The sequence below is a fragment of the Amblyomma americanum genome, chromosome 11 (genome assembly GCF_052857255.1).
Source record: "Amblyomma americanum isolate KBUSLIRL-KWMA chromosome 11, ASM5285725v1, whole genome shotgun sequence".
In the NCBI taxonomy this organism is placed as follows: Eukaryota; Metazoa; Arthropoda; class Arachnida; order Ixodida; family Ixodidae; genus Amblyomma; species Amblyomma americanum.
The window spans coordinates 71538266-71558161 of record NC_135507.1 but is presented as its reverse complement, the minus strand read 5'-3'; the positions used below and the strand labels follow the sequence as shown (position 1 = coordinate 71558161).

The window sequence follows — 19896 nt, the reverse complement described above, 5'->3', positions numbered from 1 at the left end:
GCGCCTTCTCGTTCAAAAAAGTGACGGGCTGGAGAAGGTCATCGCATACGCTAGCCGTTCCCTTTCCAAGGCCGAGGCTAACTATTCGACCACTGAGAAGGAGTGCCTTGCCATCATCTGGGCTACGTCGAAATTCCGCCCCTACCTCTACGGACGGCCGTTCAAGGTGGTCAGCGACCACCACGTGCTCTGCTGGCTTGCCAATTTGAAGGATCCCTCTGGCCGACTCGCTCGATGGAGTCTGCGTCTCCAGGAGTTTGACGTCACCGTCGTTTACAAGTCCGGATGCAAGCACACTGACGCCGATTGCCTCTCACGAGCCCCTGTAGATGCACCGCCGCTGGACAACGATGAGGACGCCTTCCTGGGACCCATCAGCGCAAGCTCTTTTTGCTCGGCAGCAACGCTCGGACCCCAACCTAAAAGGCCTCATCGAGTACCTGGAAGGCAAGGTTTCTTCACCCCCCGCTTCATTCAAGCGAGGACTGTCTTCTTTCTGTGTGCAGAATGAGGTCCTTGTGAAGAAGAACTTTACAGCGAACAAAACAGCCTACCTCCTTGTTGTACCTACTTGTCTCCGCGAAGAAGTTCTACAGGCTTCACACGACGAGCCGACAGCTGGACATCTCGGGTTTACTCGCACTCTCCGCCGCATTCAAGACAAGTATTACTGGCCCCGACTGTCTGCCGATGTCGCACACTATGTGAAAACATGCCGAGATTGTCAGCGACGAAAGACTCCTCCCACACGACCAGCAGGATTTCTGAACCCCACTGAACCTCCCTCAAGACCCTTTCAGCAGATTGGCATGGACTTGCTTGGCCCTTTTCCAACGTCAACATCTGGAAATAAGTGGATCATCATAGCGACCGACTACCTGACCCGCTACGCCGAGGCGAAAGCCCTACCGAACGGAACAGCAGCAGAAGTGGCCAAATTTTTCGTGGAGTGCATTCTTCTTCGACACGGCGCCCCCGATGTGCTCATCACGGACAGAGGAACAGCATTTACGGCGGAACTCACGCAAGCCATCCTGCACTACAGCCAAACCAGCCACCGGAGGACAACTGCATACCATCCGCAAACCAACGGACTGACCGAGCGCCTGAACAAAACCATCGCCGATATGCTCGCTATGTATGTCGATGCCGAACATAAAACCTGGGATGTCATCCTGCCTTACGTCGTCTTCGCCTACAACACCGCAGTGCAGGAGACCACCCAGATGACGCCTTTTAGGCTCGTCCATGGCAGGGAGGCCACGACCACGCTAGACGCCATGCTGCCCAACGTTGCAGAAGAAGAGAACGTCGACGTTGCCGCCTACCTTCAATGCGCAGAAGAAGCTCGAAGGCTTGCCCGATTACGGATCAAAGATCAGCAGCGGTCCGACGCCAGATGCTACAACCTACGAACACGCAATGCGGAATACAAGCCAGGAGACCAAGTCTGGGTGTGGACGCAGCTTTTGCGCCGCTATTTCGGCCCGTACAAGGTTCTTCGTCGGCTGGGTGAACTGGATTATGAAGTCATCCCTGACGCAATGACTGCATCCCAGCGACGCCGCGTACGACCAGAAGTTGTCCATGTAGTCCGTCTGAAGCCGTATTATGCGCGCTAAAGGCCGCTGCATTTCCATGCTCTATTTTCGCAAGATCTGTTTTTTCCCTTACTAGTCGCATTATTTGTTTTAATGCATCGGGTCGATGCTTCTTTGAGAGGGGAGTAATGCCGCCAATATTTGCAGTGTTTGTTCGTTTTTCAAATCTGCCGCGACACCACCTTATCGCTTTGTTTGCGACGCAAGACGCGACTAGATTTATCTCGATTGATCGCAGCCAGGCAAAGCTGATTCTACGTTGTTCCGGAATGTTCTAGTAACTTTGCACCCTTTATCTCAAATGTTCGCTATCAGCTTTAAATTGAGCACGGCCGACAGCGGCGGGCATTCTGTTCGACGACCGCCGAGCACGCTTGTCGCTTCGCCGCCGCCGAGTGATTCAGTCCATTTTGGGTGCAAGTCAGCCCAATAAACAGTTCTTTTAGAAGACCCCTTTTGTCCGTCTTCATCGCTGCTTCGACTGCCGTCACCACTACGTGACAATATCCTAGTACAGCCAACAACAAAACATTTCATTGCCTACTCTCCATGTACGCAGCACCAGCATTCAAATAATGCTACACAGTAAGCGGTTCTCACATTTGTCGCGCCGTCTGTGTGCCGGCCTCCTTGTAGGTCTGTCATCTGCGTGCCCCTTGAGCTACGTTCAGAGGCCTGGTACACGCAGATGACAGTCTCAAAATTACAAGGGCAGTGCACAGACAACATGACATCATGTGAGACAAGCTTGTTTCTTACTTCATTGAACACGCATATTGAAGAGGGGGCTCCACTTTACGTAACATCAGCAAGAGATGAAGCTCAAAAAAGAGAACTACCATATTTACACGATTGCAAGTCAACTCAAATGTAAGCCAAACCCCAAAATCACATTTCCGAAAAATAAAAAAACTTCCGAGGTTGTTTAAGCTTGGCCTTGAATAGTTGAATGCGATAGCATTATCTAACGGCTGCCATTTATCGCCAGCCGCTATCGGCTGCTGCGTGCGGGCATGCCTGTGGGCACATTCCAAAACGAAAATGTTTGTCACTGGACTACTCGTCCGCACTTGCGCCATTGTTTTCACTAGCGCTGCCGATGTGATCGCTGATGCAGTCCCACAGCGCGCCGTTCTAACGTCGTCGTGCAGCAAAATCCCGCACTTCTCAAACTGCCACATCATGGCATCGCGTGGACCCGTTGTGAACGTCGAACATGCGGCCCGGTGTGCAGCTGTTCGTTTCTTCATCGTAAAGAATGATAGCCATCTTGAATGTAGCCATGAATGAGCGCCAGTCGCTTGCCGGAACTGGAGCACAAATGATGACTGACGAAGCCCTCCATCAAAAACTTGTTGAACGTAGTGGCAGTAGTCAAATGTGTCAGAGCCAAAGAGAAACTATGCGTGAATGGCATCAGCTCTTCCGTCGGCTTTCAACACTCCCCGGCGTTGCTGCCATTCCGAGTGGAGGTGCCGCCCCGATTGGAACAGCGGCCCTTCCATCAACTATCAACGCTCCCTTGAGCGTCGAGCGCGCATAAAAAAAACCTTGTTGGGCGCTTGAGCTTCCCTTAGAACGCAATTGCGTCATCGGGGCGTCGCCATTTATCAGCAACCGTAGTCAGCAGCTACATGTGAGGTGCCAGTTTGTTGCTTATCAATAGCAGTCATCGGCCGCCGCCCGCGGGTGCGGGGGAGGAGATGCAAGTTCTGCGCGTTGACATAGCAGCTGCTGAAGGCCAGCACCAAGAGCGATGAGATGGAGCCGCGCAGCAGAAATGCAACCACGCTGTAGCATGCCTGATATCTCACTAAACTCGCCTTTACTTATAGTGCAATGTTTTCGTTTTGACTATAAGTTGACCCCCCCAACTTAGGATTTTCAAATTTAAAAAAAAGAGGACGACTTACAATCGTGTAAATATGGCAATATACACACACATAAAACCATATAAGCTCTTGGAGGGAAAGCAGAAATGAGTTTGATTAACACTTCTAAACAACAATCGTTGCACCTTCTAGGCAGAATTAGTAAGCCCTAGTATTGAGCCTCTCACGGCTAATATAATCCCATTTTGGTGTTTGCGGTTCAACTCTTTTGCTTGCATTGTATTTGACACTGATGATACATCAGCCGATCCACCAATGCAAAATCAGTTGTGTATGCTCAACAATAAGCCTGATTCCCCTTGTGCATTTCCCGGCTAGCAAAGTCTACTGCTACTATATATGGGAGCATAGACAGGAACACTAGCTATTTCTAGAGCCACCAGAAGCTTTGCTAGAGTACCGCACTCCTCCTCTCCATGTCTCCTGATCTGAAGGGTACAGTTGAATCCCGGTACAACGAACGCCGCTTCAACGAAATTTTCACCACAACGAAGTAATTTGCATTCCCCGTGAAACCTCCATAGGACTTAATGTATTAAAATTTCCTCAAAAACGAAGTACTTTGCGAGCACGTGTTCGCTTCTACGAATTTTTTTTGCGAATTTTCGCGGGTGAGTGGCCCCTCCGTCTTGTCTTTCTTCAGAAGTTGAGTGCTGAAGAGCGACTTTCCCGTTCCCGCCGTTAATTTTTTTGCGTCGCAGACTGTTGGGGGGGGGGGGGGGGTACGCACACTCAATCGCACATCCTCCTCGCGCACACCCTCGTGTGCTTTTTTTTTTTCTCCAGATGCCCACGTGATTTTTGAAGTGACGTCACGCCCCGCTCATTGGCTCTTTGCTGGGCTTCTTCGATTGATGTAGCTCGCTGTCATGGTGCTCGCGGTTTCCTGTCAAGCACGAAAGCGCGTCATGATCACTTGCTAGCGGTGTTGGCTGGTAAGCGTTCGCGGCCTCCAAGCGAAGAGGGGCTCCTCGAAAGCGCGTGTAAAATGCGCCAGCGCACGCCATCTGCTAGCGTCTTCGGCCGCGTCCTCCGTGGCCGCGTCGTCTGCTAGGCACCGAGCGCGTTTCAGGCAGTCTGTGTGGACCGGTGGGCGGAGCCATCGGTGGGCGGAGCTTCGTGTCCTGTCGGCGAAAAAAAAAAAAAGGAAAACGCGAGAGTGCAGGAAGAAGCCCACTCCGCTTCACCATTTCTTCCTTTGTGTGTGCAGCGTTTAGCGTGGTCTCGTCGCGTCTCTGCTCTGCTGAATGCCTAGGATGTCGCCGCCAGCGAAGAAGCGGAAATTTCTTTCGCTAGAAGAAAAAGCGCGTATTATCGCCGAAGCAGAAAGCGGGAAAAAGAAGTCGATTATTGCGGCAGATTTTGGCATCGCGCCGAGTTCGTTATCAACGATACTCAAGAGCAAAGAAAGCATCGGCAAGGCACTTGCGTCGGGCACTTCAGCTCAACACAAGAAGGTGACGCAGCCAACTTACGAAGAGCTCGATAAGGCTGTCTACACCTGGTTTGTCGAAACGCGAGCCAAGAACATCCCGCTTAGCGGCAGCATTGTTCAGCAGAAGGCCCTCAATTATGCCTGTTTGCTAGGCCTGGATGACTTTAAGGCCAGCACAGGTTGGCTCAATCGCTTCAAAGTGAGGCACAACGTCGTCGGGAAAGTTTTGTGCGGGGAAGCAAGTTCCGCGGACACTGGCGGCGCCTCAGAATGGGTGGTGGACAACGTGGCTGATATCATGAGCGGCTACGTGCCGTCCGATATTTATAACGCGGACGAGACGGGCCTCTTTTACGAGATGCTGCCAGCGAGGACACTGGATTTTAAAGGGCAGCGTTGCCAGGGTGGCAAGCACAGCAAGAAAAGAGTGACAGTGCTGCTGTGCACGAATATGGATGGGTCGGACAGGCGTCCCCCGTTAGTTATTGGGAAAAGTGCTAAACCGCGTTGCTTCAAGGGAAACAGAAGCCTTCCCGTCAAGTACGTCGCTAACGGGCGGTCGTGGATGACCCGTGCCATATTTGCGGACTGGCTTACGGCACTTGACCGCGACATGAGCAGGCAGAACCGAAAGGTTTGTTTGCTCTTGGACAATTGTTCTGCCCACCGCATCGACGACGTCAAGTTGTCAAGCGTTGAGGTGAGATTCTTCCCGCCTAACTGCACTTCGATCATTCAGCCGCTGGATCAAGGCATTATCAGAAGCGTGAAGTGTGCTTATCGGGAGAGGCTGATTCAGCGTATTCTTTTGAATATCGAGACGGGCAGGGAGACGAAGGTGGACCTCTTCATGGCTCTGCAGATTATAGCTGCTGCGTGGAACGTGACGCGGTCCACCTTGATCAACAACTGCTTCAAGCACGCCGGGTTTGCTGACCAGGAGGCGACCAGCACAGCTGCAGCCGTGGAGGATGACGCTCCATCATCGTCGACTCCGGGGATCAGTACGGCCTGGAAATCCCTCCAGGATGCAGGAAACATCCCCGGTGATATCGAGCTGGACGATTTCCTCAACGCTGATGCGGATGTGCTTGTTTACGAGGAGCTCAGTGATGAGGACATACTAATTAAAAGTGTTCGCGAGCCAGAAGAGCCGCCGTCCGAAGCTGAAGACGACTCCGCCCAGGATTCATCCGCCTTGGCAACCTCGTCGCAGGTGTTGGATGCCTTCGATCTTATCAGGAAGTTTCTGGGCTCTCACGACGACGACGTTGCGATGGCTCTCATAACAGAGTGTGAGAGTCGCGTGACACCGCTGCAGGCAGCAAAACGCAAGCAGACAAAGCTTACGGACTTCTGGAAATAATTTTTTTTTTCGCAACGCCGCCTCTCCTCCTCCTCTTCTCTCAAAGCTCCTTTGGCAGCTTTTTTTTTTTCAACGGTCCCTCTCGGGGCCACCAATCGCGCTTCGGCAGAGCATGCAGGCACGATGCTTCCCTCTGTGTCTCACTCGAGTTCCTCTCTCTACACCAAGTCGCCTATGCGCAGACACATGGTGCAGTCGTTTCGCGCCACGCACTTTCACGTGCGCGGCGACGTAAGAACAGTCGTATGCAACGCCAGCCCGGGATCAGCCGACTCGGGCTATAATTTCTCGACAACGAAATTCCGCGACAGCGAAATTTTTCGTACGCCCCGCCGATTTCGTTGTGGCGGGATTCAACTGTATATGTGGCAGCCGGTGCCAAGTGTGTCCAGTACAGAAATCATCTTTGTGGTGCTAAGTTCATGTGCCCCGTAACGTAATTATTTCAGGAGATAATTTAAAATGCTGTCCAGTAGTCATTGCTCAAAAAGGCGATATCATGAACCAACACAAGGAACAGGAAACGAGAATGCAGCAACTGGTGCACTTATGCAGGCTCTAGAGGACAGTCCAGTGCTGTTGGAAGGGTGCTGCTCAAAGCAATTGACCTGCTATGGCTTGTTTCACTCTATCTGGAAGCACTTCATGAGCTGTAGTAGCCAACCTTCTAGGCCCTGGTGGCCCGAGACATACGAGCACGACACTCTGGAAATTTTAGGAGTGACTCTAGCTATTTTACCAGGACGATAGTGAGCAGAGGAAGGCATGCGCAAAGCCATGCTGATGAGCAAAGGGGTGTGGAAAGAAAGTACAGCGCAAAGGTGAGCCCCAGTCACGTGCTGGGCATTTGTGTAGCAAAATTGCGCCTGCTGAGTGCATGCACTGCAACGTGTCAGGGTCGATGTTCCAGTCTACCTCACTCCATGGCATGGCCGGAGCACACAGCACAAGTGAAAGAAAAACACATTCGGGGCAAGTGTTCTCCACCAGATTTAGACACTTCGTTTTTGAGAGGGCAGACAGTTCCCGTCTTGCAGTTGGGATTCATGCGCAAGGTTTGAATAATCCTTTCTGTTCCTGCTGCTTTTCTCGCTCTACTGTGCACCTGCAGCGTCCTACCCCTGCCCCAGCATCACTCACCGCAGACCAGCATCCCTGTCCGTGCTTGTCCACCAGCTCCACCAGGGTCTGGTCCTCCCAGGGAGTGTATGGGCCCGAGAGGATTTCGTATGCAAAAAAGTTCAGGTAGTGCTCCCGGCACTGATCGTTTGTCCGGCCCGGCATCAGAGTGGCCACCTGGGGGCAGAATTACAACACCCAGATGGGCACAGACAGTTCTGTCCACTGTGATGGTAGAACAAGCTTCCACCTCCCCATCACACTGGGGTCACGTAATGTAGCCAACTATTTTTCTAACTCCGACGTAAGGCGAGGAAAGGAGAGGAGATGGAGTGTAAAAATACAGCAAACTCCCGTTAAGACCAAGTTCTGGATATAAAACCTAAGAACATTAGGTTGGTTTCTCATGGGCTCAGTGCAAAAAAAAATAAATTCGCTTAAGGCTAAATGCTTCGCAATTTGGTTAAAACAAACTTACGCAGCGACATCGAATGAAACGGCACTCGCGGAGTGCCTGCAAGGCACTCTCAAAGCAAGAATTGATAAAAAAAATAAAATAGCTTGCCCGCACAAACACTCAAAAGCATGGGGAAGATCTGTTGCGGTGATGTGTTCATATATAGGGGAACCATTTCTGCTGTGGGGATGTGTGGGGTAGCAATGTGCAAGATCTCAGCTTTACGCATTCGTCGACTACAGCGTGTTGCCTCTGCCAAACGAAAAGGCATCTACGTGCGGAGTGCACCCGCTAGCTTACATTAGGCTTATCGGGATTCAAAGCTGACTAAAACATGCCACGAGATTATGATAGAAATAACATCTTGCCTCATATTGTAACAATGGGCGCTGCGGTATTGAAGAAACAAGGATTTATAATTTTATTTCGCACTAAAAATTATATAAAACAAGCTGTGGCACCATACCCAGCTGTGAAATTTCGTGATTAGCATATCCCAACACATGACCACATTTTGGTAAGCTATCACCGATTCTTATTACACACGTAGTATCTCTTATTGCGACCAAAGCAGAAATCCAGGTCAGAAAATCTGTCTGTTCGTCTGTCTCAAGCCTCAGTTGGCATGTAGTAAGTTGGAGAGAGGGAAATCTCCTCATTTTTAGAGTATAGGGGAGTAGGAGGAAACCAAATAAACCAAACCTCAGACAGCAGGTTTACTGTAGCGCCAAAAAAAAAAAAACTGAGTGATTATTAAAATTGAGTTTCCTCTAAACAGTTGGATAGGAGCCCAATTTTAGCTAGCACGGTGTTGCAGCCGGGGATGTTCCATGCCGTAAGCAAAAAATCCCTTACATAAATCTAAACATCCCACTTTGGAGCAATTTTTTCCTGCAGGAGAGTGCATGTGTGTTGTATTTTATGGCGCATAAGCAGCTGTGGCTATCATGCACAAAACACAGGGTTAGTAAGATCTCGCTGCTGGGCTGGCGGACGACTACTTCATAAAAAAAATTAAAATTTGCTGATGAGGAAATTTCCCTCTTTTACAAATCTAAGTACTCGTGGTAAGTCCACTATTGCATTCTCTCCTAAAAGCAAGCTGAGGTGGAAAGGAACATGTTTGTAGTAAAATATTGTGAAATGCTTTTTTCATATTTTTTTTAGTTTCCTCCATGAAAATAACGTATGGTTTACTGTGACCACTTTGCCACATCCATCTAGAAAGAGGATTTTCTTGTTTCATGAGTATGAATATATGTGTTAGATGCCTATGTCCAATGCGAAGGCGTCACAAGATAACTTCAATAAGGTGTTCTTGTTGTTGGCACTACTTCCATTCACCAAGGATCGGCTTCACCAGCTGCAGTTTGTTGTTGGTTTCATCATTCTATGTAGACTGCCAGTTCAGAAAGTCCCCACATTTCTGCCCGAAATATCCTATAAAATTCTTTTCGACAATTCCTGCTGTTCGTTGCTTTTAATTTAAAGAGCAGGAAGTTGTAAAACATCGCTCATTGCAAGCGAGTTATTTTCTTGTGTGTGCTCAGCCGTGTACTTAATGCAAGGACCGCAAGAGATAAGTTAGTCACCATCATCGCATGAGGCTGTAAATGTTAAAGGAAAAGGCAGGGGAGAATCTGATGAGAAAGCAGAATGCATGCAATGAAAGGTCAAATGAAAAGCAGGATCAAAAGAAAACCAGAATGAAAATTACGTTCAATGAGAACGTATTTTTCGATGGAAACAAGAAAAAAGCACGTAGTAAATAAACCTGCATCTCGCACATGACTTTTATACATCAGGCAAACGTCAGCTCAATGTGACTACTGCAACTGCACTGAAATTGGAATGTCTGTTGCATAGATCAACAATTAAAATTCCGGCAAAACTGGAAGAACATAGAGTGGGGGTGAAGTTTCGCATGTAAGTTGGCTAACGGAAGCTCAAGCCGCCAACATGCAAATAAGCTGACTGGCACAGAGTATGGCACGTTGCTACACAGTAGCATGCAGTGAGGAAAGCATCCCCGGAGACACCCTGAGGCCAAAGACAAATGAAAGACACGATCAAAGGAGAGCATGAGAGAAAATGCGGGATGGAACCGTGCCTTCTTTATTGCTTCTTTCAGTTCTAATAATTCTCGGAAGAAAGCCTAAACATCATCAGTAACATAAATGTCGTACATCATAAGCAGTTTTTATCTAACAACGGAGGACCTATAGTGCAAACGCACCATAGGCAAGGTGGCGGAAATGTGGGGCTCAGTGCCACAGTCGTGTGGGACTTACCCAGAAATGTTTTTTGCGGCTCTTACGGGAAAAAAGACACGTGGGAAACAGCGCAGTATCGGTAGTGGCAATCATTGTATTCTGAGAAGGCACGGTGTTAGCCATATGAGCAAAGGCTTTCTATGGCTTCTAGACTGTGGCTTTGGCTCTCACTTCTGAGCTATAACTACAATGAATCTCACCCACCACATAGCAATAGCGAAAACACTACTTTACACAGTCTCAACCAAGAATCTTGTGTGAAGCCTTGGAAGTAACTCGGATAAGCTTGGGTTAGTTTGGAGGAGCGTTGCACCAGCTGTAGACAACGGGAGGGTGACCTTGGCTAAATCTAGCATAGCAACAGCCCATGCAGGAAATAAAACAAATACTGCCACGAATGGGTTTCAAACCACCATCGCGCGAACAGAGCAGCTTTGCTGGCCACTGAGCGAGGGCACCACAATATTGCCGCAGCTGATCATGCCTTGTGTTGAACAACTGCAACACAATCTTAAGCTGTGTATTGCTTATGGCATCATCTTCCTCAACTTCTATCTGCAGCATATACTGATGAGAGCAGCTTAACCTGATTCTAATATCATTGCCAGATGTGCAAACAACCAAGCAAAGCACAAAGACGCCCAAGCTAAACACATGGTTTCCCACACCTACTCAATTTAACTACGTTAAAATCCTACCACTTCTTAGTATAATGTCCATCTTAGTTTGCATACCCAAAGTTGTTATGGCACTGTCAAGTATGGCTTGTCCAAGAAAGCTTTAGTAGACCATAGTTGCTGCTCCATCCAAGAAATTCAAAACACTGTGGTGCCATTTAGTTACAACAGCTAAAGCACATGGTAGACAATGCCATGGCAGCATTGTTTTCCACTGAAGGTCACACTGGAGAGAGTGTTAACTATAAAATAACGATACACACTTCTGAAATTTTGAAAACACTGTGCATTTAAAACCAATAATCAATATTTTATCAAGACGTGGCCACAAGGTAGACTACACTGATATTGGTGGGTTTCGCAGCAAGATGGTTTTTTATGTGATTTTCAATGACAAATTAAAATTATATATACTTTCCTTGATATTGCAGTGCTCAATGCTTAAAATATGAAGCACAATTTTTTATTTCCAACTTGATCTCATAAGTTTTGGTCAGTAGCGAGCCCCTTAACAAGCGCAATGCAACAGCGTCAGATATCACATCTGTCGTAGCTTCTGTTGCAATGAGTGTGCGCCTTTGTGTCAGTTTCTTTGCAACTGTCGGTACATCAACCACCATACTTGGACAGCTAGCTGCAGAGGCAGATATCCACTATGCTGTGACAGTGCCAACATTTGCATAGACCACACTGTTTTCTGATTTTTGATTTCGATTCTCTTTCTAGGTTACTGCCTAGAACCTAGGTTTCTCACAACCCAGTGGTCAGATTGTGACGACGTCACCAGGTCGCATGACCTCTCTCGACCAACCATAAATTTAATTTCCCCCTGCCACAGTGGGAAGGCTGCAATGACGCCGCAAGCTATCATGACATTTCTCGACCAATCAGGGCAGGTCATGCTGGCATCGCTAGGGCACAAGACTTCGCTTGACCGATCAGCAAATTCTGTGACACCGGACGTTGGTGTGGTTTTGGTTGGATGACAACTCTAATGCTCTCGCATTAAACAAAAGCGCAACAAATAAGTCCTGCCTTGCTCCAACTTTCACATCCATACAGCTGGATGGCCACAAGGAGCATCATATCTTCTTCCGGCACCCAGCGGCCGTGCAGTGTCTTCGGATCCAGAGAGCGCTGGTAGTGGTACATGAGCTGCTGCTTGGTGCGCCAATTCATTATGTGTGCCACCTGCAGAAAGTCAGCAGCACAAATCAATTGGAGTGAAGAAAGTATCTCCGTGCCAAGGTTCACTGAGTACACACAACAGTCTGACATTTAAATGCAGTGCACGTGACAACCACATACAAAGACTACAAGAGCTGCCACAAACCATTAAATTCAACGAAAATCATCACGGCACAACAAGCTGTACACTTCAGAGATGGAAGGAATTTATTATATGAATATTTTCACAACAATCCACTCAACAGTTTGAAGCGCCTTTGGAACACCAATGCAGTTTTCATATTCACCAACGAGCTAAGCTCTCAATCCTTAGCTGCTCCAATAAAACTTTCAGGATTAATGCGAGTCGCTCTTTCTGCCACTTCAAACAACAAGATACCATTGCCGAATGTTAATCGCAAGCCCCTGCTATTTTAACAGTGAAAAATGCTGCTGATTTTTGCATTACAATGAAACATACTGTCAGCCAATTGCTGTAATACTGAAAGACATATGACATGCACAGTGGATATCAAAGAAGGAGTTTACAGGAAGACGCGTACAAGAGTTCAAAGTACAGTTTAGAGCGTATTTGCCCAATTATTTTTTTTATTCAAGCTGATTTTCATAAGCTAAGTCAAACTTCTAGTCTGAATTTTAATTTTACTGACTGATTTTACATTCTACTCATAAAGGTTCAGCTCTGCAGCTCAGCTAGAGCTTCCATTTATGCAATTTATTATGACAGTGTCTGTAGTAAGATAAAACTTAAAAATGGAACAGAACCACGTTCGGCGGTGCCCTATACTACTCCGCTAGCCAATCATAACGGTAAATCAGCTGTTCAATGTTTAACTTCATTAAACATGCCAGGTATCAACATTCTTGAGCTTATCATTCTTTTCTTGTGATTAACTTCTTTTTTAGGCAACAATGAAAAGAAGCTTTAACAATGAACTACTTCTTTTGCTGCGGAGGAATTCTGTGCGGCAGTCCTGAATGTGGGCGGAGCTTCACTGCAGACTTAAGCTGCATCTGACTAAAGAGTATTTTCTTAAAGCATTCCTACTGAAAATTAAATGCACCGTCAAACGCTATAGCTGAGGCCCACTTTCCAGGATTATCCAACACTGCTCAACCATCTAATGTGCCGAGCAACTCTCATACCACACAACAGGCATGACAAAAGTTGCTTTAAGCCTTGTATACAAGCTAGGAGCAGCTGTTCATGTGTTATATGCCCTCCAAAAGCGCAAAAAATCTGTCACTGGAAAAACGCAGAGATAAGCTCTTCAGCTTTTGCGAATATTCAGGAAGCAAAAACTGGAGGAGACATTCAAGGTCTGCCTTAAGAGCATGACACGATAACTTACTTAATGGGTTTAATGCCCATGTATGCAGATTTATAGTGATTTTCTACTTTACATTCATAGATCCCAAGGAGTCCTCATACGGCTTTTTGCACAGTGGTGCATATTTTAAGCAATGTAGGCCTTGCAATGACAAGTACTGCCACCGGTGGGACTTGTGCAACCTAGTTTGCTCTTCCCGAGCAAGCTCTCACCACTAATTGTTAACTGCAACTCACCATGGTAGACAGGTTGTGATGATGCTACAAAGTCATGTGGCTCACCTCGGTAGCTTCTCTACAGAATTTTCATGCATTTTTCACTATGATCAAAGATGCTGACACCGACAACGAACGCCGACGCCAATGCCTGCTTTTCTGCGACATAGGCTCTAGTCGACATAGGCGACAAAACGCTATTGCGTTATTATGCTAGTGTTTTATCTCACATGTCTGTACTAACTGCTGTTGGTGTGCATACACTGTGGGATTATTCCTCCTGGGACAAATATTTCTGATATATTGGTTAAATATCCGGTTCTTCAAAATTCGGAATGGTGGTAACTCATGAGGCTGTTTTTGTGAGCAAAAAAGTGCTTCAAACGGAATGCCACGCAACAAGTGAGAAAGAAGGGCAAGACTGGCACAAAACGCATACAAAATATGCTCCAGATATTGCATGAAAAGATTGAAAAACATCACCTCAAACAGCACACAAGAAGGAACTGGCTCTGTTGAGTAAATCGAAAGTGCTGTAGAACAGTGGCTTTGTGGCACTGCGACAGAACTTGTGACTGATGCAGAGCAGCTCACATGCTCAAGGCATGCTCATGTGAGGTTTTTCGTTCACAGAGAAGGGGCCCCATACATTGATTGTTATTTCCGTTGAATGAAGTGCACTGCAGTAAATATGGACTGATGCAAAGATTTCGCCGAATGCATTGTTAATTTTTTTTGAGGACTCCCTTTTGTGGTCAAAGTAACCCAAAAAAAGGAAAAGAAATTTCTGTGCAATATTCCAGCAGGAGCAGACGAGAAATACACAGCGGAACCTCAATACCTCACGGGATCACGAGCAACATTCATATTTCGACTGGTACAAGAAAAAAAAATCCGTATGCTGAATCACTGGAAATGCATACAGCAAATCTATTTGTGCATAATGTATGATTGGCAACTGCAACATTGCCAGTGCATGGGCAATGGCGCTATTTGCGGTCACCCCCCTAAGGGCGCAGAGAGTGTTCAAGGCACCCAATGTTCTGTACATTGTACCCAAAAGACTTCAGCCAGCAAACTTCATGAATTCGTATCTACCGAAATTTGTACTAGTCACGATAGTATGTATCATCGAAATTCTACTGCAGAGGAAGAAAAAAATGTACACTCGGCGACATCATCCATAACTGTCATTCTACCAAACAGTTAAGATCCATGGTGGTGCATTTGGCAGCCTGGCGCATTGCTCTTTCCACGGTAGCTTCACTCCAGTGCTGGTAGAGCTGGGGCCATCTGTAGCAGCTTCTTGTAGCAAGACAAGCCTAGCAAATTTGTTGTAATATTAATTTTTTTTCTGCCTTGACTTCTTAACGTTGAAAGTTGGCAACTGTGTTAGGAATGTGCCTCAAATAACAAATATAGGCTGTATATTGGGTTCTAAGAGAAAACTAGTAGTAACTTCAAGTAGGGACTATATTCAACTGCTTGCAAGGAGACGGTGTGTGTTTCTGATCTGTAGCTTCTGCTTCATTCCCAGAAAAAGTTGTCAGTGAGTATACGAACTGCGAAGACCAAAAGTTACTACACAAGACAAGATTCGCAGGCGCTCTCTTCGGGTAAAAGATACCCAGCCGCTTCAGCTCGCAGTGGAGCCAGTACTGAGACAGCTGCCTCAGTGCTTCCGTAAAAACAGCCCAAAGCCGTAAGTACCTACTGACAAGGCTGAAGATCTGGCACTCAAAAGGAATGAGAGCTGAGAGTTTGTGCCACCATACTGCCTAGCCTAGCCAACACCTCCTCTATTTCAATGCCTGCTACATCGTCATAGCATCTGCGTTCGTTTACTCGCAGCATCGTGGCGCCACTACCGCATGGAACAGATGCGGTGTAGCACAGTTTGCTCAATAGCTGGGGTGCTCAGCTAACAGCTAAGCCAAAGTACAGTATGAACCTGGCCCCAGCGGCTGCGTTTTGATGGAGGCGAAACGCAGAAGGCGCCCGTATGCAGTGCACTGCACATTAAAGGTCTGAAGTAATCTGGCGTCCTTCACTACAGCATCTCTTTCTTCTTTCATCCCTTCCTTCTTCTCTTCCCTCCCAGCACGGTTGAGGTGTCCACAGGGAAGGCAGACAGTTACCGCGCCTTTGATTTAAAAAAAAAGGCTAGCAAATGTGGGTGCCTAGGGAAGGGTAGCAGAAGAAGGTATGATTTGGCAAAACCAGCTTCTCTGGCGGCCGCCTAGTTAGAGGAGGCATCGGCTTAGGCATCATGTGACCCTGAACTGCGAAACACCACGAGTTGCCATACTGATTGTGTAGTTGCACCACGCAAGCAACAGAAACCAGTACATGCCTCGAGCCAGTTAACGCCTTCCCTGTCGCTGTAGCGGCTGACCAGCATCTTCAGCTGTTCGTCCTCCTCAGCGGAGAAGGGGCCGGAGTTGATGCGCACTGCGTGGTGCCTGAAGTAGTGCACCGCACACTGGAATGCACTGCGCCCAGTATTCAACTCCTCTGCTACCTGCGAGACACACACAATGAGCTTTCACAGTTCACACTCTGTCAGAGTGAGGAGAAAGCTCTACACCACAACCCAATGCACTGGGGTACAGCAGTGCAACAAAAAACACTGAGAGCTAATTCAGTTGCTGCATGCATTGTTTTGATTATGGGGGTTTTAATGTCCAAAATCGACTAAGGCTATGAGACACACCATAGTGAAGGACTCCAAAAATTTAGACCACCTGAGGTTCTTTCATGCGCACTGACATTGCACAGTACATGGGCCCTTAGAATTCTGCATACAATGAAATTCGATCGCCACTACCGGGATCAAGAATGCGTTTTTGGTGTGTTGTTGTTTAGAGCCAATGACAATCTGCTGAACTCGCCTTGAGGTCTCAACCCTGCTGTGCGGCCTAAGAAAGAAGGAACAGTCAGAATGCATGCTTTAACATAGGATGTAGATTGCCAAAATTGACTAAAATTTAATTGGGATTTTTTTAAACGGCTGAGGGGACACAGAATTTTCCTTTACACGGTAGTGAAAAGTCGGTAATCAGCACCCACTACTTGCATTCAGTATAAATTATTAGCTGGCCACAAGGCGCATTGCATAGTAGAGGGCCCGCATGAAATTTCGTCCGCCTTCGGTGAAATTGTGCCACACAGGGCATTTTTATGATCCACCCTCACAATAACAAAGCGAGCACAAAGAATTGAACCTGCGAAACTCATGCCGACAATATCCAAAACACCCCATCCTCTGAGCAATCATGTTGCTAGCAGCGACTCCAACAATTCCCTCTAAACGACTTTCAAAGAGAGCTGGCAAGATCATGAGAATTCATCTCCCCCCCTGACCTCGCCAGCGGCAGATGCACACCTATACACACCTGATCCCAGCAGTGCTCATCATACTTGGCGGCCAGTCGACATAGTTGGTCATCTTCTGACTGAGTCCAGGGGCCCTGGGTAAGGCGTACGTCCAAGAGGTGACGCCAGCGCATTTCGCAGTCAGCTGCAGTACGGTTACGATGCATGTCCACAGCCGCAATGCGCACCCAATCCACGGGCCGTGTCGACATCTCCAGCAGCTCCACCAGGCTCAGGTTACGCATCTCGCACACCTGCACTCGTTGCATCAAGCACAAATACACTCGGGCTTGGCTGCGAAGCAGGGGCAGGTTCACATAAACTTAGCAACTTTTTTTTCTGCAGTGTTCATTGCCTCAGGTCATAACAAGGAAATGGTTATATGAATATTATAGGTAGGATTAGATATCTCTTGTCGATACATATAAAAATTATGCTATAACACGTTTCTATAAATAGAAACACATTTTTCTGCTTAAACCTTAATTATTGTCATTTAGTTTTGAGAACATGTTTTTCAAACCTACAGTACATTCACTTCCTCCAAACGAAGTACGTCCGACACATCTACAATAAACCAAATGAATCTACTACCAGAAACTTTTTCTGTATATCTCACATAATAAAAATAATTTATCAATATAAATACAGTCTCAAAGTGAAATCTAAATCTGAGGTACAGAAAAACCAATCTAATCCTCAAACTCTCGCACTACTGCACCGTAAAACAATGGATTATCCAAGAGGATATCCAGACGAATGGGTTAGGCCTACGAACTGTCTCAGTTTCGGCAAACAACAGCTGTGCTATATGCTAACTTCAGTGTTAAATATTTACATAATGAATGACATAAATATATATGCTCTCTGTTAATGTGAAATTCAATTTATCTTATTGTGTAAATAGTCTGTGTATATTACCTCTCCCCCTATCCTCTCTTTCTTTCCCTTGACCTTTTTCATTTCATTTCTCCATTCTGCCTGCTATCCATTATTTCTGCTGCCCCAGCTCAGGTGCTTCAGCACCGATGGCAGATGCCGGGGCTAGCAAAAATCTTTTCCTTCCTCTGTATTATTATTTTAATAACATCACTTACTGCTACTATTGTTCGATGTGCGATATGTACTGTAAATTTTTTTGCTTGTCTTTCTCCATTGTCTTTGCACTAGTTTGTATGCCAGTCCTGCAATGTGTGCTATCTCATGTAGTCTTGATTCATATTATATACCCGCTGCAGTTATAACGACTAGGTCAGCGGTCAGCCAAGCTGCCAAAGGGAAGCTTTTTGCTTGCAGCCCTTTTATGTACCTGTGCATACATTAAAAAAAGATTTCATTTGATTTGAATGAAACAAGGCGCATATAGTCATACAAATCAAAAAGCTTTCATGCGTCTCCATCTAAACAAGTCTATGATATGTAGACCAGTGGTGTGGTCCCTGCATCCAAGGATCTAGAGATGTGAACGGCCCGTCACGACCATGGTTGGGTTTCTTCAGCGGTTCCATGTTCTTTGAGCCAAAATAAAAGATTATAGACTTGTTCTATCCTGCACAAGTGGCAACAGTAAGCAAGAGCAAGCTGAAACGCTGCCTGTTATTCAAATACAGTCGGGCCCACATATAATGGCCGCAGTTATACGAGAGGGGTGCCGCCGCCGAAATATTCATCAGGGCAATGACACTGCATCTCAGATAAACAGTCGTGGCCACACCACACAGTCTGAGCGAACACCAGGAGCACCATTAACTTGCCCGTTTCCCTCTCGCAGTCGTAAAACACACGCTTCCCTCAAGCCCAGAAGGTAAAGAGTGTCCATCCCCATCCCCAAGAAAGAAAAGACTCTGTAATCACCATTTGGAAGTTAACGGTGATGTAACTTAGCCCCTGAAATGCGCAGCATGACCTGACGTCACCGCAGCTTATTATTGGCGAAAACAACCAGCAGCTTGATAGCTGTATTTCAGTTTTGTCCTTTTCTATGTTACTAAAGCTCCTCTTTGTCACTGAGACACTAGATCGCAACAATAGAGGCAAAATTATTTTGCCCTCTGTGTTCGTTTACACCTGCAGGGCGGACCAGGAGGGGCACTGCCATCACAAGAAATTACTCCTGGAAATGCACTCCCGGCCATTGGTGAAAATAAATGGTTTTGAAGTGTTGCTACATAGTGCAGCTCCAATTCGATTGTGGCAATATGTTTCCTTCACTTATTAAAAAGAATGAGCGACTATTCCATAAGCAGCACACCTCTGAGTTACTGCAGGCACAACAGATCTCTACAACTGCTTCGATCTGCTGGTTAAGGCCATCAAGGAAACACTCCCATGGATCAAATGCCCATGTGACTGATATAAAGGGAAGGGGCCATTTTGCACTGCAGCTATTCATGCCTTGCAACCAGCTGCAGCACCGGCTGGTCGAACTCAACAAAAGTTCCCAGCCACATTGCTCCGACAGATTGTATGCCCCTGCATTAGTTCTACATTTTACATTCGTTCATCAAGTTGTGTCCCATCACTAAAGAACCACTGGTGAGCTGTTTTACACACCACATGTGCTACTGAAGTCTGCTTATAGTAATTTCAGGAAAGTGTGGTGAATCATGAAAACGATAATGATAGGCGTAATGTTAAAGAGACAGGAAAAGAGCACAGTGGGTTTGGGAACAGGAGTGGGTTAGCGATACCCTAGTTGAAATCAAGAAGAGGAAATGGGCATGGGCAGGGCGTGTAATACAGACAACACATATTTGTTAGCCCCTTAGGGTAACAATGAGCTGGACATGGAAGATAAGCGTAGTGCGGGTGACAAAGAGCCTGGTGGGCGGATATGTGGTTAGGAAATAGAAACACATTAAATGGAGAGATATGGGAGAGGCCTTAGCCCTGGAGTGGGCATAGTCAGGCTGCTGCTGCTGATGACGATGAATTGGAGGTTAGTGGGGGAGCCCTTTATCCTGCAGC

At 46.8% G+C, this 19896-nt stretch overlaps 1 protein-coding gene across 1 annotated transcript in view; it reads right to left on the bottom strand.

The window, feature by feature from the left end:
* Positions 1-19896, bottom strand: part of LOC144109692 (uncharacterized) — a 94765-nt gene that overhangs the window by 36272 nt on the left and 38597 nt on the right. The window contains exons 5-8 of the mRNA XM_077642492.1: positions 16950-17183; positions 15908-16075; positions 11856-12011; positions 7435-7590 (exon numbers count right to left, since the gene is read on the bottom strand). Coding sequence (XP_077498618.1) covers positions 7435-7590; positions 11856-12011; positions 15908-16075; positions 16950-17183 — 714 coding nt within the window. The remainder of the gene's footprint in view (positions 1-7434; positions 7591-11855; positions 12012-15907; positions 16076-16949; positions 17184-19896) is intronic.